General features: G+C 43.8%; 1 protein-coding gene across 1 annotated transcript in view; it reads right to left on the minus strand.

Annotated features, from left to right (window-relative positions):
* Positions 1-4,644: 4,644 nt before the first annotated feature.
* LOC121559008 (suppressor of hairless protein homolog) overlaps positions 4,645-23,510 on the minus strand; it is a 100,063-nt gene continuing 81,197 nt past the window's right edge. Inside the window, exons 4-11 of the mRNA XM_041872304.2 lie at positions 19,584-19,749; positions 19,019-19,193; positions 17,972-18,109; positions 14,962-15,074; positions 14,486-14,626; positions 12,655-12,810; positions 12,302-12,405; positions 4,645-5,743 (exon numbers count right to left, since the gene is read on the minus strand). Coding sequence (XP_041728238.1) covers positions 5,428-5,743; positions 12,302-12,405; positions 12,655-12,810; positions 14,486-14,626; positions 14,962-15,074; positions 17,972-18,109; positions 19,019-19,193; positions 19,584-19,749 — 1,309 coding nt within the window. The 3' untranslated portion in view covers positions 4,645-5,427. The remainder of the gene's footprint in view (positions 5,744-12,301; positions 12,406-12,654; positions 12,811-14,485; positions 14,627-14,961; positions 15,075-17,971; positions 18,110-19,018; positions 19,194-19,583; positions 19,750-23,510) is intronic.

Raw genomic sequence — 23,510 nt, forward strand, 5'->3', positions numbered from 1 at the left:
GGGCAGAAATTTGACGAACTGACTTGTTGGAAAGGTGGTATCCTATGACGGTGCCACGTTGAAAGTCACTGAGCTCTTCAGTACGGGCCATTCTAGTGGCAATGTTTGGCTATGAGATTGCATGGCTGTGTGTTAGATTTTATACACCGGTCAGCAACAGGTGTGGCTGAAATAGCCGAATACACTAATTTGAAGGGATGTCCACATACTTGTGTATATAAAGAGTACATTCCACGTCACAATACGTTGACAAATTACGTTGAAACAACGTTGATTTAACCAGTTTGTGCCCAGTGGGTGACCTCTGAACTGGTTGTACAAACGCAGTAGAGTTGCATCACAGATGGACTATTTGCAGTGCAATGTCAGCCCCCCGATACTACCATGTTTTTGTATACTTTAGGTCATCCAATGTAAAAGACAGTTAATCTCACACATAATTTTGTAACTTTTTTATTTCTTGATTTTTTTTATGCCAGTATTGCAACTTTTTTCTTGTTTTTACCTTTAAATGACATGGAATTGCAATATGTACAAAAAACAAAACAAACAACCTATCATAATGTTATCAAAAACCAGTCCCCTTGTTTCACGTTATTGCTAAAAATGTTACAAACTGCACAGGTTTCTACCATCAGCAACCCTTCGATCACTGAGTATACTACCACTGACACCTCTGTTTACTATTACTAGAACATTACACACAGAGTGAGAGAGAGGGGAAGATGGAGCGTGTGTGAGGGGAGAGAGATCCAGAGACAGAGAGAGGTGAGAGAGAGCGAGAGGTAAGAGAGAGAGAGAGGGTAAGATGGAGCGTGTGTGAGGGGAGAGAGATCCAGAGACAGAGAGAGGTGAGAGAGAGCGAGAGGTAAGAGAGAGAGAGAGGGTAAGATGGAGCGTGTGTGAGGGGAGAGAGATCCAGAGACAGAGAGAGGTGAGAGAGAGCGAGAGGTAAGAGAGAGAGAGAGAGGGTAAGATGGAGCGTGTGTGAGGGGAGAGAGATACAGAGTGTGTGAGGGGAGAGAGATACAGAGTGTGTGAGGGGAGAGAGATACAGAGTGTGTGAGGAGAGCGAGACACAGAGACAGAGAGAGGTAGAAGAGAGAGAGAGGTGAGAGAGAGAGCGAGAGGTGAGAGAGAGCGAGAGGTAAGAGAGAGAGAGAGCGAGGTCAGAGAGAGAGAGAGCGAGGTCAGAGAGTGAGAGAGAGGTGAGAGAGAGAGGTGAGAGAGAGAGAGGTGAGAGAGAGAGAGGTAAGAGAGAGAGAGCGAGGTGAGAGAGAGAGAGGTGAGAGAGAGAGAGGTGAGAGAGAGAGAGCGAGAGAGAGAGAAAGAAAGAAAGAAGAAAGAAAGGGGACTGCAGCGAAGCTAAGTGTACAGAGCTAAGAGAGTGTAAAGTGATGAGAGGGAAGTAAAACCATACGTACACAGAGAGGGAAACATTAGCACTCCATAATGCAGCCAGCCAATCGTCTTGAGGAAGGCTGAGCGTGTCAGAGAAAGGCTCCTCCCACACGCCTTTTCATCTATTTAAAGCTACCTCTCACTCCGTCCTATTTAGTTTAGCAGAGAAATCTACATTATAAAAAGACATTTGGCATATTAGAGGATACATACATACATAGTTCAGAGCTCATTACCCCCCCAAACAAACAGCTGCTTTTGGAAGAAAACAATATGACTGACAAAATTAAAAACCGCTTGCAAGTACAGTATGTACACATTATTTGCAAAAACTTTCTCGCAAGGTTAAGAGAGTATTTATCATCAGCTTCTGTTACCGGGTTAATACAGTTTGTTGATAACAACATTCCACCCCTGTAAGAGAGAACTGCCTTCCCCTTGTTGAGTGAAACGTGAGGAAGAGGAGAACTGATGCTCTTCTTGACCATGTAGTTACTGTCTGGACCCCCCCCTCCCGCCCCCTCTCCTCCTGTTCCAATCCTCCATGCCTCCGCTGTTCTATAGAGTACATGTAAACAGTTCAACCAGTTACAATTGTCAAAGGGATGCGCTTGAGAATACTCACTCCCCTTCCACTGTTTAAGAGACGCAGCACAACACCGAGTCGTGTTCATTAGGCACCAAATGGAAGAATACGGAAAAAACAGGGGATGGACTTCCTGCACTTGTCAGATAAGAAACACCCATTTCCATAGCAAAACATTTACATGTTTCCGTTGTGTGCCCTGATGAACACGACCCTGCTCTGTCCAGACTCAGTGATAAAACGGATGGAGCAGGCAGGGGAGAGCCCTGAGCATCAACAGAACGTGTAAACACAAAAACCCCGAAGCAGAAAGACCGGTGACACTGACTGGAGGACGACTCAGGCATTAGACAAAGGCTTTCCAAAACTCACCTCTACCAGCTGACATCATGACAACACTGAGCAAACCTAAACAGATTCAGGTGACCACCTTATTGACATGACACCACAATAAGAGTTGTGGGTTTGGAAAGGCCAGTAGCTTTTCTCTTTGTTGTGTAAAGAAAATTCCATAGTAAGGTGATAGGTGACAAAGCTCATGTTGGTTTCATGCTGCAAACTATTCAATTCAGGTTGATAGCACCCATTCTTGAATTAATTAAAAACGTAAAAACAACTGTTGCTGGACCGACAGCAACCAGCCTTTTGTAAATCGACTACCGGGCAAAAGTAGGCAGCAAGGGCAATAATGCACTTATTTCTTTGACATAAAATAAGACAAGGGGGAAACTTTATACCAATAATTTAAAAAATATATCAATATTACACTGTTTACATTAACATCAATGGCTGATGAAAGGGGGGTCAAAAGCATCCCATCTGTTAAGTTTTTAGGGGAAATTTAGCACTTTTTTTGTTCCCTTTTATTAAAGGGATATGACTGCTAAATGGGTACATGATGAGAGAGGCCAGAAATACTTAATTAATAAGCAGACATATTCAAGTTTCAGCATCATAGTTCTTCCTGGAAGTGCATGCAGTTCTACCGTCGCGCTATGATCAAAGTATTGCCTTTTACCTTTGTCCACATATTATTATGCGAGAGAAAGAGTCACTTGTTTTATATTTGGATCAAGTCAGAAGATGGCCAACCAATCTCCAAAGTACATCTTCACAAGAGCATTGATTGTTTTGAACATGAATGGTGTACACACGCACAAACACACTGAAATGGAACGAGTCTCGCTCACCGATCCATCGTTACAGACTACACAGCAGAGAGCGGGCAAACACACACACACACACACACACACACACACACACACACACACACACACACACACACACACGTACACGCCGCTGAACTAAATGGTCAGGCAGACAAACCCCAAGAGACACGAAGACATGACCTGTACAATATTGCTGTACGTTTTTTTCCAAATAGACATCATCAATAATACAGCCACACACACACACACACACACACACACATCTAGAAGGCCTTGTTACTTCTAACAGAAGAATTGATCACCATAAATACATTGGGTGGGTGTGGCTACTTTCAGACAGTGATGTAATTGTTTTGTAAGGTGAAAAACCACAGGAGGTTTAGTTAAAAGGCTTTTAAAGAGGCCTCAGAGAGGAGTCACAGCGCTCACAAGACAACTGATCTAAAATGGAGAAAGCAGATTGCTGTGATGATGAAGTAGATATATAAGTGTTGTACTTTTACACTGAACAGAGTTCTCATTACCAACAAATCCTCCAGAAGGCTGATCGTATGTATGACAATGTGGTTATGGAGCAGTGGCACAAAGATGGCATTATGGGTAATGTTGTCCAATGAAACGACTTCCTGTAATGAGTCTAGGTGAAAAATATACAGGTTAGGACAACGTAATAATTCCATCCCGCCGGCATTAGAAAACAAACAACTTAAATTGGACTAGTGCCGTTGCTAACTAGCATAGCTGGTCCCATTGTTGCAAAGAGTTATGGGATATTAGAATCCCTTTGTCATCTTCAACTTAGTAACGAGTGGAGATAAGACAGACTTTCTGCCACACAGGTTCTTTCTAGTTACGTAAATGAAAAGGGCAGGTCGTTGGAAAGGTAATGCTACACTGACATTTAAGTTAGCGGTAAGGCCACATCGAATTGGAAGTGTCTGTCTTCTCCGTTTTCTCAAATCAACGAAGGTTTTAAATGCCACCAGAACTACACACAGGAAGACACCAAGGCCGGGTAAGACAATATACTGACTGACAGATTTGAAGACGTCGACGGATACTTCTGTGGCGACCAATACAGAAACATGATCTCCACTTTGGATATGTGACATGATTTAGTTTTGACTGTAATAACATATTGTACTCAGGCTACCATTTCATTTTAACGACTAGACTCATTAAATGTGTTTGAAAACGACAAACTATTTTGTAACTGGAAGAGGAGGCCTAGTTTTTTACATTTTAAATAAATGGAAGAATTCACTTCACCATGGCTCCGTGTGTGATGGAAACGTAGCTGTAACGAGTATTGCAGGCAAGGCAGAGGCATTGCTTAAAGCTTTTCTTTTTAAAGACTTCATAAAAAAAACAATGAGAATACAAAAATTAGGCCCGCTGAGGTTACTCACAAACAAACCCTCGGTTAGGTAAAAAAAAAAAAAATCCCAAGACTAGCAAAGTATAAAAAATTCAACGTTCCGTCGAAAAGACTGAAAAAAGCAGGCATTTAATGGAGACCAGGAAGTAACAGTAGCTATAATACACACGCCAGGTCGGGATTTGGACCGCAAAAAAAGAATCCCAAAGCTCGGAGGAAGAGAATAGAAACTATTTTGGTAACAAAAGTGTACTATATGTTTAATACAAAAAAGGTGAAAATGTACCTTTACTAAAGCTTATACAAGATCCTTGGTCCACCAAAACGATGTTATCGTCATCACATGGCCCTCTATGTCCGATCCTCACTCTCCTTCCAACAACGATACATTTCATCCCTTTACAGTAACATAGACAACTAACGGCACATAAAAAAAAACAGAGGGGGAAAAAAAATGAACAGAGGGAGAAAGAAAGCACACAAAATATACCTTTTTGTTAACGTACTATACATGTGGCGGATGTATCGTTGTTGTGGTCTCGATTTTCTCACGGGCCGTCAAAGACACTGGTGCTCTGAGCCAATAGGAACTCCCTATTCCACAGCTCCAACACCAGAAACCGACAGGTATGTCCCTTAAGAAACCACAAGAGGGCAGCGGCGAGGAGTTCACAGTTTCTCTTATTTCCGCTGGTTGACATCGTTCCCATCTTAGAATTCCTCCTTTTCCTCCCTTCCCTTTGATCAACTCTACATTTCAGCTTCTTTTGAATCCCAAATCAATATGCAGCACTTTTAGAGAGTCAGTTTACTTCGTAGTCTTTTTTTACCATGTGGTACGTTTTTTTGCTCTCGAGGCATATTGTGTGTATAAGTGTGTGTGTATAAGTGTGTTAGGACACCACGGCTGCGGTCGTGGAAGAGGCTGTGACTCCTGCGTTGGAGGTGCTGTTGGGGCCGTAGCTGTTGTTAGCGTCGCTGTTAGCCGTCAGAAGGCGGTCGCTGCCCGCCCGTAGGATGGCTCCGGCGGCGTTGCAGTGTGGCCGCGGCCCGGGCTCCGGCGTGTAGGTGAAGGTGAGCGTGGTGGAGTAGATGATGCCGTCGTTTCGCACCAGCGTGACGGGAACCTGCACCGGCTGCCGCACCCAGCGCCAGCCCTCGCGGAAGGCCGAGATGTCAGGCACCACGCACAGCATGCTCTCCGCACACCTACAGCAGCAAGCAGAGAGATGGAGAGAGAGAGAGAGAGTCAGACAGGGTTGACTCTAGCTATTTCACTCACTGTGTGCCGACCTCAGTATAGACTAAGGAAACAAAAAAGTAGGTCATGTAAAGATCTCATGTCGGTTGAGAATCGTCTTTCATGGTCCTTCGAGCAGGATTTGAACAAATGACTTAAGTATACCAATGATAACATGCATCCATCAAGCACTATGGGAGGGCCATGCATTCCATATTATACAACGGGTGGGTCTAATCCTGAACGCTGATTGGTTAAAACCTCATTCCAGCCAGTGTCTGTTCCACAGGTTGCCATCTATGACGTTAAAATGCCTATTTACTCTGTTCCATCTGACTGCACAATCCACGGTCTCATCAGCCCAGCCAGGCAATTTATAAACTTGATCTCCACTATAAAAAGCATCTAGACATTATCTCACATTTCTTTTAGACTAACATTTAGTTTTCAACAGCGGAGATTTGCTAAAACCTTGCTGTCTGTCTCTCTGACATTTGCAACATTATTTCAATATTCAAATTCCATCTCCAGCTTCCCCATAGTAACGAACGTGTCAGGAGTCGGGACGAGATGGACAGACAGACAGGGAGCGTTTCTCAGCCAGTCGAAATCATGTATCACCTGGCATAATTTTTATGGATATATACAAAGAAATGTAAATTGAAAAAAGGTCAAAAGAAACAAAGTGCAGCTAGTTTGCAGTCTTTACAGCTTCAGTTTGAAGTGATTGTGTTAGCTGTGTTGTTAGCTAGCTCCTCTGAAAAACAGTGTCTTGACGAGAGAGCAAATTTTCTATGCCAGGCGAAATCGCACCTCATTAGCTGTTATGGATGTGTCTAAATAAATGTCACTAGAAAACAGCTTAAACAAATGCAAATACAGCTACTGTTGTTATTCTGGCTGCACTGTTTGACGTGACTGTGAGTTAGCTGTAGTTGGCTAGCTAGCAAGCAAGGGATAAGAACGTTGCCAGCCAGTATGGCAATGGAACATTTAGAACTAACGACTCGTCCATAGATACAGAACGACTGGGTCACGTCCATAGATACAGAACGACTGGGTCACGTCCATAGATACAGAACGACTGGGTCACGTCCATAGATACAGAACGACTGGGGCGCGTCTCTGGCAACCGAACTGATAGAATGAACGACCAGCCGGCTTGGGTAGCAACCCTAGATTTGTGTCAGGACTATATCTTGTGGAAGGATGAAATAGTATGAATAAATATATGCCAATCATTATTTGAATATGTTGGTAACCCATTGTATAAAAGTGATAATGCCCTCGAAGCCGGTGTTTGGCTCGACTTCGTCTCGGGGCTTACAACACCCGTGCCAATATATCCTCCAAACACCGGCTTCTCGGGCATTACCACTTAAGTGTCTATGATTGGTGTACAAAAACAGTCCTGTAAAACCGCCTATGATACACACATCTAACACAACTGGGTCAAATGGGGACTGTGGCGTTCTCAGTCTACATAAGGACCACTTACACACTATTCTGCAGCCGACAACAACCTCAACATTTCACTCACAGCTTCTCCCAGCAGGGTTTAAAATCCAGGGTGATTCCTACTGTTTATTACAGGACGACATTGGAGCTCTTTCATCTGCTGTAAAGACCTCTCTCTCTACCTCATGGGTCGCTAATTAATGTATAAAATTCTAAATGGAAAGGAAAAATAGTACATTTTGAAGAATGTTTGGCATAGACTAAAGGGTGCGCTTTGAAAATTGCAATATCTGAGCCTAAACTGAATTCAGACAAATTAATATTTGTTGAGTTAGTACAAATTAGCCCAGAACATTGCTTTGACTTGGATCAAAGCACGGCTGTAATCTGTCTGGGTTATCCCCTGGTTAGTACTGATATAGAGCTTATAAAGTGTAACAAGGTCAGACTGAATAGGGACATCCTCTTCCCCTTTACAGAAAGGTGCATCTCATGGATAAAACTAATTAATCGTTTGTAGCTGTTACAGTTTGACTTCATTCTATTCTACTAGTGTTTCTGATTCTAAACCCTTTCTGTCCTAAACAGTCTGTCTGGTCATACTACAGTATTCTGTCCTAAACAGTCTGTCTGGTCACACTACAGTATTCTGTCCTAAACAGTCTGTCTGGTCATACTACAGTATTCTGTCCTAAACAGTCTGTCTGGTCATACTACAGTATTCTGTCCTAAACAGTCTGTCTGGTCATACTACAGTATTCTGTCCTAAACAGGCTCCGTCTGGTCATACTACAGTATTCTGTCCTAAACAGTCTGTCTGGTCATACTACAGTATTCTGTCCTAAACAGTCTCTGTCTGGTCATACTACAGTATTCTGTCCTAAACAGTCTGTCTGGTCATACTACAGTATTCTGTCCTAAACAGGCTCTGTCTGGTCATACTACAGTATTCTGTCCTAAACAGTCTCTGTCTGGTCATACTACAGTATTCTGTCCTAAACAGTCTCTGTCTGGTCACACTACAGTATTCTGTCCTAAACAGTCTGTCTGGTCATACTACAGTATTCTGTCCTAAACAGTCTGTCTGGTCATACTACAGTATTCTGTCCTAAACAGGCTCTGTCTGGTCATACTACAGTATTCTGTCCTAAACAGGCTCTGTCTGGTCATACTACAGTATTCTGTCCTAAACAGGCTCTGTCTGGTCATACTACAGTATTCTGTCCTAAACAGTCTCTGTCTGGTCATACTACAGTATTCTGTCCTAAACAGTCTCTGTCTGGTCATACTACAGTATTCTGTCCTAAACAGTCTCTGTCTGGTCATACTACAGTATTCTGTCCTAAACAGTCTGTCTGGTCATACTACAGTATTCTGTCCTAAACAGTCTCTGTCTGGTCACACTACAGTATTCTGTCCTAAACAGTCTGTCTGGTCATACTACAGTATTCTGTCCTAAACAGTCTGTCTGGTCATACTACAGTATTCTGTCCTAAACAGGCTCTGTCTGGTCATACTACAGTATTCTGTCCTAAACAGGCTCTGTCTGGTCATACTACAGTATTCTGTCCTAAACAGGCTCTGTCTGGTCATACTACAGTATTCTGTCCTAAACAGTCTGTCTGGTCATACTACAGTATTCTGTCCTAAACAGGCTCTGTCTGGTCATACTACAGTATTCTGTCCTAAACAGTCTGTCTGGTCATACTACAGTATTCTGTCCTAAACAGTCTGTCTGGTCATACTACAGTATTCTGTCCTAAACAGTCTGCCTGGTCATACTACAGTATTCTGTCCTAAACAGGCTCCGTCTGGTCATACTACAGTATTCTGTCCTAAACAGTCTGTCTGGTCATACTACAGTATTCTGTCCTAAACAGTCTGTCTGGTCATACTACAGTATTCTGTCCTAAACAGTCTGTCTGGTCATACTACAGTATTCTGTCCTAAACAGTCTGTCTGGTCATACTACAGTATTCTGTCCTAAACAGTCTGTCTGGTCATACTACAGTATTCTGTCCTAAACAGTCTGTCTGGTCATACTACAGTATTCTGTCCTAAACAGGCTCTGTCTGGTCATACTACAGTATTCTGTCCTAAACAGTCTGTCTGGTCATACTACAGTATTCTGTCCTAAACAGTCTGTCTGGTCACACTACAGTATTCTGTCCTAAACAGTCTGTCTGGTCATACTACAGTATTCTGTCCTAAACAGTCTGTCTGGTCATACTACAGTATTCTGTCCTAAACAGGCTCTGTCTGGTCATACTACAGTATTCTGTCCTAAACAGTCTGTCTGGTCATACTACAGTATTCTGTCCTAAACAGTCTGTCTGGTCATACTACAGTATTCTGTCCTAAACAGGCTCTGTCTGGTCATACTACAGTATTCTGTCCTAAACAGGCTCCGTCTGGTCATACTACAGTATTCTGTCCTAAACAGTCTGTCTGGTCATACTACAGTATTCTGTCCTAAACAGTCTGTCTGGTCATACTACAGTATTCTGTCCTAAACAGGCTCTGTCTGGTCATACTACAGTATTCTGTCCTAAACAGTCTCTGTCTGGTCATACTACAGTATTCTGTCCTAAACAGGCTCTGTCTGGTCATACTACAGTATTCTGTCCTAAACAGTCTGTCTGGTCATACTACAGTATTCTGTCCTAAACAGTCTGTCTGGTCATACTACAGTATTCTGTCCTAAACAGGCTCTGTCTGGTCATACTACAGTATTCTGTCCTAAACAGTCTCTGTCTGGTCATACTACAGTATTCTGTCCTAAACAGTCTCTGTCTGGTCATACTACAGTATTCTGTCCTAAACAGTCTGTCTGGTCATACTACAGTATTCTGTCCTAAACAGTCTGTCTGGTCATACTACAGTATTCTGTCCTAAACAGTCTGCCTGGTCATACTACAGTATTCTGTCCTAAACAGGCTCTGTCTGGTCATACTACAGTATTCTGTCCTAAACAGTCTGTCTGGTCATACTACAGTATTCTGTCCTAAACAGTCTGTCTGGTCATACTACAGTATTCTGTCCTAAACAGTCTGTCTGGTCATACTACAGTATTCTGTCCTAAACAGTCTGTCTGGTCATACTACAGTATTCTGTCCTAAACAGTCTGTCTGGTCATACTACAGTATTCTGTCCTAAACAGGCTCTGTCTGGTCATACTACAGTATTCTGTCCTAAACAGTCTCTGTCTGGTCACACTACAGTATTCTGTCCTAAACAGTCTGTCTGGTCATACTACAGTATTCTGTCCTAAACAGTCTGTCTGGTCATACTACAGTATTCTGTCCTAAACAGGCTCTGTCTGGTCATACTACAGTATTCTGTCCTAAACAGTCTCTGTCTGGTCATACTACAGTATTCTGTCCTAAACAGTCTGTCTGGTCATACTACAGTATTCTGTCCTAAACAGGCTCTGTCTGGTCATACTACAGTATTCTGTCCTAAACAGGCTCTGTCTGGTCATACTACAGTATTCTGTCCTAAACAGGCTCTGTCTGGTCATACTACAGTATTCTGTCCTAAACAGGCTCTGTCTGGTCATACTACAGTATTCTGTCCTAAACAGGCTCTGTCTGGTCATACTACAGTATTCTGTCCTAAACAGGCTCTGTCTGGTCATACTACAGTATTCTGTCCTAAACAGTCTCTGTCTGGTCATACTACAGTATTCTGTCCTAAACAGTCTCTGTCTGGTCATACTACAGTATTCTGTCCTAAACAGTCTCTGTCTGGTCATACTACAGTATTCTGTCCTAAACAGTCTGTCTGGTCATACTACAGTATTCTGTCCTAAACAGGCTCTGTCTGGTCATACTACAGTATTCTGTCCTAAACAGTCTGTCTGGTCATACTACAGTATTCTGTCCTAAACAGTCTGTCTGGTCATACTACAGTATTCTGTCCTAAACAGTCTGTCTGGTCATACTACAGTATTCTGTCCTAAACAGTCTGTCTGGTCATACTACAGTATTCTGTCCTAAACAGTCTGTCTGGTCATACTACAGTATTCTGTCCTAAACAGTCTGTCTGGTCATACTACAGTATTCTGTCCTAAACAGGCTCTGTCTGGTCATACTACAGTATTCTGTCCTAAACAGGCTCTGTCTGGTCATACTACAGTATTCTGTCCTAAACAGGCTCTGTCTGGTCATACTACAGTATTGTGTCCTAAACAGTCTGTCTGGTCATACTACAGTATTCTGTCCTAAACAGGCTCTGTCTGGTCATACTACAGTATTCTGTCCTAAACAGTCTCTCTGGTCATACTACAGTATTCTGTCCTAAACAGTCTGTCTGGTCATACCACAGTATTCTGTCCTAAACAGTCTGTCTGGTCATACTACAGTATTCTGTCCTAAACAGTCTGTCTGGTCATACTACAGTATTCTGTCCTAAACAGTCTGTCTGGTCATACTACAGTATTCTGTCCTAAACAGTCTGTCTGGTCATACTACAGTATTGTGTCCTAAACAGTCTGTCTGGTCATACTACAGTATTCTGTCCTAAACAGTCTCTGTCTGGTCATACTACAGTATTCTGTCCTAAACAGTCTGTCTGGTCATACTACAGTATTCTGTCCTAAACAGTCTGTCTGGTCATACTACAGTATTCTGTCCTAAACAGTCTGTCTGGTCATACTACAGTATTCTGTCCTAAACAGTCTCTGTCTGGTCATACTACAGTATTCTGTCCTAAACAGTCTGTCTGGTCATACTACAGTATTCTGTCCTAAACAGTCTCTGTCTGGTCATACTACAGTATTGTGTCCTAAACAGTCTGTCTGGTCATACTACAGTATTCTGTCCTAAACAGGCTCTGTCTGGTCATACTACAGTATTCTGTCCTAAACAGTCTGCCTGGTCATACTACAGTATTGTGTATTAAGTACGGTTGAAAAATTCCGTTAACTTTCCCAAAATGCCCAGGTTTTCCAGAAATCCCAGTTGACTGGACAAACCTGAACATTTTTGGAAAAGTTAACATAATTTTGCAACCCCACGTATTGAGACAGCCCAGAGTTTAAAGGAGCAGTGAGGTGCGTCTGTCGGTACCTGTACATGGTCTCTGCCTCCACGTCTCCGAACCAGACCCTCAGGTTTGAAGTGAAGTTCTGTCCAGTCAGCTCCAGCATGGCCACATCACCACCCCCGTTCAGCTACACACACACACACAGAGAAACACAGACACACACCAATACAACAAAGTGTAAATGTTTTTGTGTTGTTGGCAGAGAAAGAGATGAGATGGAATGGGGTTTAGGGTCTAAAGGGCGTTTGTTTGTACTTGTATGTTTGGAGCACTGAGAGAGGAACAAATTGTTGTTTATAATAGGAATAGAGTGTGCATGTGGCGTACGTGTGCACGTGTGTGTGTGTGTGTGTGCGCGCGCGCGTCCCTCTCTAACCTGTAAGCTCTCGACCACAGGCACGGGGGTGACAGGAGAGTGGACGGGGCCCATGCCCTCATAGAAGGTGTACTCAGCCTTGTCCGTGCTGATTATTGTCCAGGACGCTCCGTCGTTGATCATCTCTTTGTTTGGTTCCTTTGGGCATGGAGTGGCCTGGGGGCAGACAGAGACACACACACACACACACACACACACACACACACACACACACACGTTAAAGGGAGCTGCTAGCGCTTCATCGTATTTCAGATATAGATAGATAGATAGATGAATCCAGGCTCTGTCGTAGCCGGCCGCGACCGGGAGACTCATGGGGCGGCGCACAATTGGCCCAGTGTCATCCAGGGTAGGGGAGGGAATGGCTGGCAGGGATGTAGCTCAGTTGGTAGAGCATGGCGTTTGCAACGCCAGGGTTGTGGGTTCGATTCCCACGGGGGGTAAAAAAATGTTATGTATGCACTCACTAACTGTAAGTCGCTCTGGATAAGAGCGTCTGCTAAATTACTAAAATGTAAAAATAAAAAAATAAAAGAAGTAAAATGTAGCTGTGTGTTACAACTGTGGATGTATCCAGGTTTAGTTGTTTCTATGGTGATCTCTGATGTAGAGATAACACCTCCACGAGGAGCCTATTACGTGTCACCCTAACGTTATATTAACTCAGAAGATAAGGATCACTCCAATCCGTCATCTACCGAAGATGGAATCAAAATGGAAGAATAACCTCTTAGCAAAACAAAGACTGTTACCTATTCCAGCAATGGGGACCTGCACAGAGCACTGACAAGGGTTGCCGACCATTTTCAGGTGGGATCTGATCAACAATGTTCAATTTGAAGATTGTAAACTGGGTATCACCATAGGAACCAACTAATGTTCACCATCCAATAATCATTTTCTCATAAGATAATTCTGATTGGTTACTGCAAGTATGGGGTCGATTTAAAAATAATGGCATATGGTAGTGTGTAGTTTGAGTAGAATGTTGTGACTTAATTTAATTGGAAGTTAAAACAACTTCTAATGGATGGTAGTCTCAACTTGTAATGGAAGGCAGTCTCAACTTGTAATGGAAGGCAGTCTCAACTTGTAATGGAAGGCAGTCTCAACTTGTAATGGAAGGCAGTCTCAACTTGTAATGGAAGGCAGTCTCAACTTGTAATGGAAGGCAGTCTCAACTTGTAATGGAAGGTGGTCTCAACTTGTAATGGAAGGTAGTCTCAACATGTAATGGAAGGTGGTCTCAACTTGTAATGGAAGGCAGTCTCAACATGTAATGGAAGGTGGTCTCAACTTGTAATGGAAGGTAGTCTCAACATGTAATGGAAGGTGGTCTCAACTTGTAATGGAAGGTAGTCTCAACATGTAATGGAAGGTAGTCTCAACATGTAATGGAAGGTAGTCTCAACTTGTAATGGAAGGTAGTCTCAACATGTAATGGAAGGTAGTCTCAACTTGTAATGGAAGGTAGTCTCAACATGTAATGGAAGGTGGTCTCAACTTGTAATGGAAGGTAGTCTCAACTTGTAATGGAAGGTAGTCTCAACTTGTAATGGAAGGTAGTCTCAACTTGTAATGGAAGGTAGTCTCAACATGTAATGGAAGGTAGTCTCAACTTGTAATGGAAGGTAGTCTCAACATGTAATGGAAGGTAGTCTCAACATGTAATGGAAGGTAGTCTCAACTTGTAATGGAAGGTAGTCTCAACTTGTAATGGAAGGTAGTCTCAACTTGTAATGGAAGGTAGTCTCAACTTGTAATGGAAGGTAGTCTCAACTTGTAATGGAAGGTAGTCTCAACTTGTAATTGAAAGTAGTTTTTCACTCACTTGAAACTGGATAATCCTCTCTTGGGAAAGGCACAGGTACATGCGCTCTGTGTCCTTCAGGTAGAAGGAACACTTGTGGAGCTGGGAGACGGGGTCGTCTGCATCCAACAAGGCCGTCTGCTTGTCCACCTTACGGATGATCTGACACACACAGACAGGATGGTGTTTAGTTGTCGGAGCTCAGTGTACAAATAACATCAGTAACTTTCATGAATGTGTGTGTGTGTGTGTGTGTGTCTGTTGGTAATTAAGATAGAAAGAGAGGGAGAATATTAACATAAAAAAAGACTTACACAAGACACAAAAATAAAGAGTTCTGTGAGAAACATGGAGAGAGGTGAGAAACATGGAGAGAGGTGAGAAACATGGAGAGAGGTGAGAAACATGGAGAGAGGTGAGAAACATGGAGAGAGGTGAGAAACATGGAGAGAGGTGAGAAACAGACATAAAAAAGAGAGTGAAGTGGTGAGCAGTACCAGTCGTGGCAGGGCCATCCCAGTGACCGAGCAGACCAGTTTGACAGTCTGTCCGTAGTGGATGTAGCCATCTCTCACAGTGAACTCCTCTCCTTCAGACTCCTCGTCATCCACTGGGGAACAGGACACACAACATTAATCTTATGTTACAATAGCACATACCCTTACACTGAGTATGAAGCATTTTAGGGTGGAAATATAATGTAAGGCCAGCCTCTCTACAACTCCATTTAAAACAAAGCATGATATTGCCATTTGGTAAATAACAATTCACACACACACACAGTGCATTTGGAAAGTATTCAGACCCCTTGACTTTTTCCACATTTTGTTACGTTACAGCCTTATTCTAAAATGAATTAAATAAAAAAAGATCCTCAATCTACACACAATACCCCATAATGACAAAGCGAAAACTGTTTTTTTGAAATGTTTGCAAATGTATACAAAATAAATAACAGAAATACCTTATTTACATAAGTATTCAGACCCTTTACTATGAGACTCGAAATTGATCTCAGGTGCATCCTGTTTCCATTGATCATCCTTGAGATGTTTATACAACTTGGTTGGAGTCCACCTGTGGTAAATTCAATTGATTGGGCATGATTTGTAAAGGAACACACGTGTCTGTATAAGGTCCCACAGTTGACAGTGCATGTCAGAGCAAAAACCAAGCCAAGAGGTCGAAGGAATTGTCCGTAGAGCTCCGAGACAGGATTGTGTCGAGGCACAGATCTGGGGAAGGGTACCAAAAGGACCTTGGTCAGGGAGGTGAACAAGAACCCAATGGTCACTTTGACAGAGCTTTAGAGTTCCTCTGTGGAGATGGGAGAACCTTCCAGAAGGACAACCATCTCTGCAGCACTCCACCAATCAGGCCTTTATGGTAGAGTGGACAGACGGAGGCCACTCCTCTGTAAAAGGCACATGACAGCCTGCTTGGAGTTTGTCAAAAGGCACCTAAAGACTCTCAGACCATGAGAAACAAGATTCTCTGGTCTGATGAAACCAAGATTGAACTCTTTGGCCTGAATGCCAAGTGTCACGTCTGGAGGAAACCTGGCACCATCCCTACGGTGAAGCATGGTGGTGGCAGCATCATGCTGTAGGGATGTTTTTCAGTGGCAGGGACTGGGAGACTAGTCAGGATCGAGGGAAAGATTAACGGAGCAAAGTACAGAGAGATCCTTTATGAAAACCTGTTCAAGAGCGTTCAGGACCTCTGACTGGGGCGAAGATTCACCTTCCAACAGGACAATGACCCTAAGCACACAGCCAAGACAACGCAGAAGTGGCTTCGAGACAAGTCTCTGAATGTCTTTGAGTGGCCCAGCCAGAGCCCGGACTTGAACCCGATCGAACATCTCTGGAGAGACCTGAAAATAGCTGTGCAGTGACGCTCCCCATCAAACCTGACAGAGCTTGAGAGGATCTGCAGAGAAGAATGGGAGAAACTCCCCAAATACAGGTGTGCCAAGCTTGTAGCATCATGCCCAAGAAGACTCGATGCTGTAATCGCTGCCAAAAGTGCTTCAACAAAGTACTGAGTAAAGGGTCTGAATACTTATATAATGATAATGTTTTTGCTTTGTCATTATGGGGTATTGTGTGTAGATTGATGAGGGGGGAAAAAAAACAATTTAATCAGTTTTAGAATAAGGCTGTAACGAAACAAAATGTGGAAAAAGTAAAGGGGTCTGAATGTTCAGGTCTCTCCAGAGATGTTCGATCGGGTTCAAGTCCGGGCTCTGGCTGGGCCACTCAAGGACATTCAGAGACTTGTCCCGAAGCTACTCCTGCGTTGTCTTGGCTGTGTGCTTAGGGTCGTTGTCCTGTTGGAAGGTGAACAGTCACCCCAGTCTGAGGTCTTGAGCGCTCTGGAGCAGGTTTTCATCAAGGATCTCTCTGTACTTGGCTCCGTTCATCTTTCCCTTGATCCTGACTAGTCTCCCAGTCCCTGCCGCTGAAAAACATCCCCACAGCATGATGCTGCCACCACCATGCTTCACCGTAGGGATGGTGCCAGGTTTCCTCCAGACGTGACGCTTGGCATTCAGGCCAAAGAGTTCAATCTTGGTTTCATCAGACCAGAGAATCTTGTTTCTCATGGTCAGAGAGTCTTTAGGTGCCTTTTGGCAAACTCCAAGCGGGCTGTCATGTGCCTTTTACTGAGGAGTGGATTCCGTCTGGCCACTCTACCATAATGGCCTGATTGGTGGAGTGCTGCAGAGATGGTTGTCCTTCTGGAAGGTTCTCCCATCTCCACAGAGGAACTCTAAAGCTCTGTCAGAGTGACCATCGGGTTTCTTGGTCACCTCCTTGACCAAGGCCCCTTTCCCCTGATTGCTCAGTTTGGCCGGGCGGCCAGCTCTAGGAAGAGTCTTGGTGGTTCCAAACTTCTTCCATTTAAGAATGATTGAGGCCACTGTGTTTTTGGGGACCTTCAATGCTGCGGAAATGTTTTGGTCCCCTTCCCCAGATCTGTACCTCGACGCAATCCTGTCTCGGAGCTCTACGGACAATTCCTTCGACCTCTGTCAACTGTGTGACGTTATATAGACAGGTGTGTGCCTTTCCAAATCATGTCCAATCAATTGAATTTACCACAGGTGGACTCCAATCAAGTTGTAGAAACATCTCAAGGATGATCAATGGAAACAGGATGCACCTGAGCTCCATAACGAGTCTCATAGCAAAGGGTCAAAATACTTATGTACATAAGGTTTTCTGTTTTTTTATTTTTAATAAATGTGCCAAAACCTCTGAAAACCTGTTTTTTGATTTGTCATTATGGGGTATTGTGTGTAGATTGATGAGGAAAACATTTAATTTAATCCATTTTAGAATAAGGCTGTAACGTAACAAAATGTGGAAAAAAGGAAGGAGTCTGAATACTTTCCGAATGCACTGTACATTGCCCTTGCACACATACATTACCCATACACTCTGAGTATGAAGCATTTTTACAGTGTGTGTGTGTGTGTGTGTGTGTTTGTACGAGACTCACACAGGTGGATGTAGAAGGCACCCCATTGCTGGGAGCTGGCGTGGAAGTTACCCCCCTCCACATGTAGGTAGCGTGTGCTGACCGTCTGGGACCGCAACCGGTTGAACAGGGCCACCTTGGTCCCCGATGCGATACACACTGCAGTTAGAGAGACACACAGAGAGAGAGATAAAGAGACCACACATGTCCCCCGTCTAGGTGGTGAGATGTGTGAGAACAAGCCCAACATGTCCCCCGTCTAGGTGGTGAGATGTGTGAGAACAAGCCCAACATGTCCCCCGTCTAGGTGGTGAGATGTGTGAGAACAAGCCCAACATGTCCCCCGTCTAGGTGGTGAGATGTGTGAGAACAAGCCCAACATGTCCCCCGTCTAGGTGGTGAGATGTGTGAGAACAAGCCCAACATGTCCCCCGTCTAGGTGGTGAGATGTGTGAGAACAAGCCCAACATGTCCCCCGTCTAGGTGATGAGATGTGTGAGAACAAGCCCAACATGTCCCCCCGTCTAGGTGGTGAGATGTGTGAGAACAAGCCCAACATGTCCCCCCGTCTAGGTGGTGAGATGTGTGAGAACAAGCCCAACATGTCCCCCGTCTAGGTGATGAGATGTGTGAGAACAAGCCCAACATGTCCCCCGTCTAGGTGGTGAGATGTGTGACAACAACAACAAGAGAAGAAGAGGGTAGAAAGCAGACACAAAACAAACACTGTAGATCCTTAAACAATATTGAACACTGGGTCATTTTCATGCATCAGTTGTCATCTGGTTTTTGAGCTGTAGCGCCATCTAGCTACCAGACTGGCAAACACGGAAACTTTGTTGAAGAGCAATACTAGCCTTGTGAACGGTAGATCAGCATTGGTTTACCACGATAGAATAGAGTAAAGGGTTTCAATACACATATTTCACGAGCCACGTCATGTTAGATCAACGATTACCTCAAAGAGAGTAAGGAAGGATGCGTTTCAAAGCATTTGAGCAGGGACCTAAGGAGTGATACTAACATGTAGATTGTGTGTGTTTGCGCGTTGGCATTTGTGTGACTCACGGTCTGCGTTCTTCAGGGACTGTTTCTTCTTGGAGGGCTTGGAGATGACTTTGATTCTCTTACTCAGGAAGACGCCGATGTCGGCGCTGTTGCCGTAGAACATCTTGACCGACAGCATGAAGTGCTTTCTCTTGTCGGAGTCTGATATGTACAAGGTTTTGGCTGTGCAATAGTTCTGAGTGGGACGGAGGGAGAAAATAAGGCCAGGCACCAGTTAGTCATTACTTTGGTGTGTGGAGAGAGAGAGAGAGAGCGAGAGCGAGAGAGAGAGAGGGGAGAGAGGGGGGGTGAGAGAGAGTGGGGGAGAGAGAGAGAGGGGAAGGGGAAGAGAGAGAGAGGGAGGGGAGAGAGAGAGTGGGGGGGTGAGGGGGAGAGAGAGAGTGGGGGGAGTGAGGGGGAGAGAGAGAGTGGGGGGAGTGAGGGGAGAGAGAGAGGGGGGGGAGGGGGAGAGAGAGAGAGAGAGAGAGACAGAGAGAGAGAGAGGGGGGGGGGGGGGGGGAGAGGAAGAACGAGAAAGAGGGAGTAAAAGTGAGAGAAATAGGAGTATAAGTGTACAGGACCCTACCTTTCCCTCGATGTTGAGTTGCTGCATCTCCTGGTCAGAGTTTCCTATCCCTATAAAGGCACAGGGCTGGGCCTCTTGCTCTGAACAGCCCTCTCTCTCCATCTCCTCTCTCTTCTTCTTCCAGCCAGAGCCCATCAGGTACACACACGGGGGTGGACAGAAGAACCTGTACACACACACACACACCAGTATAATTAACATACACTGAGTATACCAAACATTAGGAACACCTTTCTAATATTGAGTTGCACCCCCCTTTTGCCCTCAGAACAGCCTCAATTTGTCGGGGGCATGGATTCTACAAAATGTCGAAAGCGTTCCACAGGGATGCTGGCCCATGTTGACTCCAACGCGTCCCACAGTTGTGTCAGGTTGGCTGGATGTCCTTTGGGTGGTGGACCATTCTTGATACACTCGGGAAATTGTTGAGCGTGAAAAACCCAGCAGAGCTGCAGTTCTTGACACAAACCGGTGTGCCTGGCACCTACTACCATACCCCGTTCAAAGGCACTTAAATATTTTGTTTTTCCCCATTCACCCTCTGAATGGCACACATACACAATCCTCAATTGTCTCAAGGCTAAAAAAAATCCTTATTTAACCTGTCTCCTCTCCTTCATCTACACTGATTGATGTGAATTTGTGACATCAATAAGGAATCATAGCTTTCACCTGGATTCACCTGGTCAGTCAATGTCATGGATAGAGCAGGTGTTCTTAATGTTTTATATACTCAGTGTACACACTACTGCCCAGCCTACAAACACAACAAATTATTAGTAGCTATAATGACATTACGCAGACATACCAGACATACACTGAGGATAGAACAGTCTAGAATCTAGTCTGGTCGGTCGGTGGGTCGGTCAGTCAGTCAGTCGGTCCAGAATTTTCAGAAAATGTCATACCGCATGTTAGAGACTCTGCCACTAGATGGCAGTGTGACATCACAAATACAGTAGTCGTAATTGGGAATGACATTTCAGCCAGGGTGTCAGTGCATTTCTTTTGAGTGACAGACAACTTGGCAAAACAGCTACTAAAATCCTGTTAAACCTTGTTTAATTTCAAAGGGGAAAGGGAAATGTTAATACAAGAACCCATTTGGCTCGCTCGAGTCTAATCTGACAAGAACTTGAATTTTAGCCAGTAGCCTATCAGCTATACAGGTCAGGAGAAAAACAAAGATGCCAAAAACAACACTTTTTCTAGTCTATCTTATAAGTCATGTCCCCTCTTTAGGGAGAAACATAAAATGTTTTCACCCATTTTGCTCTTCAACAGAACTAAAATGGTTTGTTTTTATGAGCATGTGGGGAAAAATGAAAAGTGGGTCACATGGAGACAAACACTGTATGTCTAGTCTGAGGAGGAGGAGAGTGACACATAACACGAGTCTGTGTGAGAGTGATGTCTGCTTTCACCTCCTAAAAAGAGGAGAGCGAAAGAGCGGGATCTTTCTGAGGAAAACCCCTCTATACGCACGCAACTCATTCACGCTCAGAGCTCCTTTGTGTATCAACACACAGACAAGCTTTCATATTGTAAAACACACACAGAGGGACACACTCCCAGAGAGCTGACCCAAACACACGTTGGTCTGTTCAGAATGAAACCCTAACTAACGTGTGTGTGCCTATACACTGAACACCTACCTAATATTGAGTTGGAACTACAGACTACAGTTACACTACAGAGAGACTACAGTTACACTACAGAGTGACTACAGTTACACTACAGAGTGACTACAGTTACACTACAGAGAGACTACAGTTACACTACCGAGAGACTACAGTTACACTACAGAGAGACTACAGTTACACTACAGAGAGACTACAGTTACACTACAGAGAGACTACAGTTACACTACCGAGAGACTACAGTTGCACTACAGAGAGACTACAGTTACACTACCGAGAGACTACAGTTACACTACAGAGAGACTACAGTTACACTACCGAGAGACTACAGTTACACTACAGAGAGACTACAGTTACACTACCGAGAGACTACAGTTACACTACCGGGAGACTACAGTTACACTACTGAGAGACTACAGTTACACTACCGAGAGACTACAGTTACACTACAGAGAGACTACAGTTACACTACAGAGAGAGTACAGTTACACTACAGAGACTACAGTTACACTACAGAGACTACAGTTACACTACAGAGAGACTACAGTTACACTACAGAGAGACTACAGTTACACTGCCGAGAGACTAGTTACACTACAGAGAGACTACAGTTACACTACAGAGAGACTACAGTTACACTACAGAGAGACTACAGTTACACTACAGAGAGACTACAGTTACACTACAGAGAGACTACAGTTACACTACAGAGAGACTACAGTTACACTGCCGAGAGACTACAGTTACACTAGAGAGACTACAGTTACACTACAGAGAGACTACAGTTACACTACAGAGAGACTACAGTTACACTACAGAGAGACTACAGTTACACTACAGAGAGATGACAGTTACACTACAGAGAGATTACAGTTACACTACAGAGAGATGACAGTTACACTACAGAGAGACTACAGTTACACTACAGAGAGACTACAGTTACACTACAGAGAGACTACAGTTACACTACAGAGAGACGACAGTTACACTACAGAGAGACTACAGTTACACTACAGAGATGACAGTTACACTACAGAGAGACTACAGTTACACTACAGAGAGACTACAGTTACACTACAGAGAGACTACAGTTACACTACAGAGAGACTACAGTTACACTACAGAGAGATGACAGTTACACTACAGAGAGATGACAGTTACACTACAGAGAGATGACAGTTACACTACAGAGAGACTACAGTTACACTACAGAGAGACTACAGTTACACTACAGAGAGACTACAGTTACACTACAGAGATACGACAGTTACACTACAGAGAGACTACAGTTACACTACAGAGAGATTACAGTTACACTACAGAGAGACTACAGTTACACTACAGAGAGACTACAGTTACACTACAGAGAGACTACAGTTACACTACAGAGAGATTACAGTTATACTACAGAGAGACGACAGTTACACTACAGAGAGACTACAGTTACACTACAGAGAGACTACAGTTACACTACAGAGACTACAGTTACACTACAGAGAGACTACAGTTACACTACAGAGAGACGACAGTTACACTACAGAGAGACGACAGTTACACTACAGAGAGACTACAGTTACACTACAGAGAGACTACAGTTACACTACAGAGAGATGACAGTTACACTACAGAGAGATGACAGTTACACTACAGAGAGACTACAGTTACACTACAGAGAGACTACAGTTACACTACAGAGAGACTACAGTTACACTACAGAGAGACGACAGTTACACTACAGAGAGATGACAGTTACACTACAGAGAGACTACAGTTACACTACAGAGAGATGACAGTTACACTACAGAGAGACTACAGTTACACTACAGAGAGACTACAGTTACACTACAGAGAGACTACAGTTACACTACAGAGATGACAGTTACACTACAGAGAGATTACAGTTACACTACAGAGAGACTACAGTTACACTACAGAGAGACTACAGTTACACTACAGAGAGACTACAGTTACACTACAGAGAGACGACAGTTACACTACAGAGAGACGACAGTTACACTACAGAGAGACTACAGTTACACTACAGAGATGACAGTTACACTACAGAGAGACTACAGTTACACTACAGAGAGACTACAGTTACACTACAGAGAGACGAGAGTTACACTACAGAGAGACTACAGTTACACTACAGAGATGACAGTTACACTACAGAGAGATTAGTTACACTACAGAAAGACTACAGTTACACTACAGAGAGACTACAGTTACACTACAGAGAGATGACAGTTACACTACAGAGAGACTACAGTTACACTACAGAGAGACT

The sequence above is a fragment of the Coregonus clupeaformis genome, unplaced genomic scaffold, assembly GCF_020615455.1.
Source record: "Coregonus clupeaformis isolate EN_2021a unplaced genomic scaffold, ASM2061545v1 scaf0534, whole genome shotgun sequence".
In the NCBI taxonomy this organism is placed as follows: domain Eukaryota; kingdom Metazoa; phylum Chordata; class Actinopteri; order Salmoniformes; family Salmonidae; genus Coregonus; species Coregonus clupeaformis.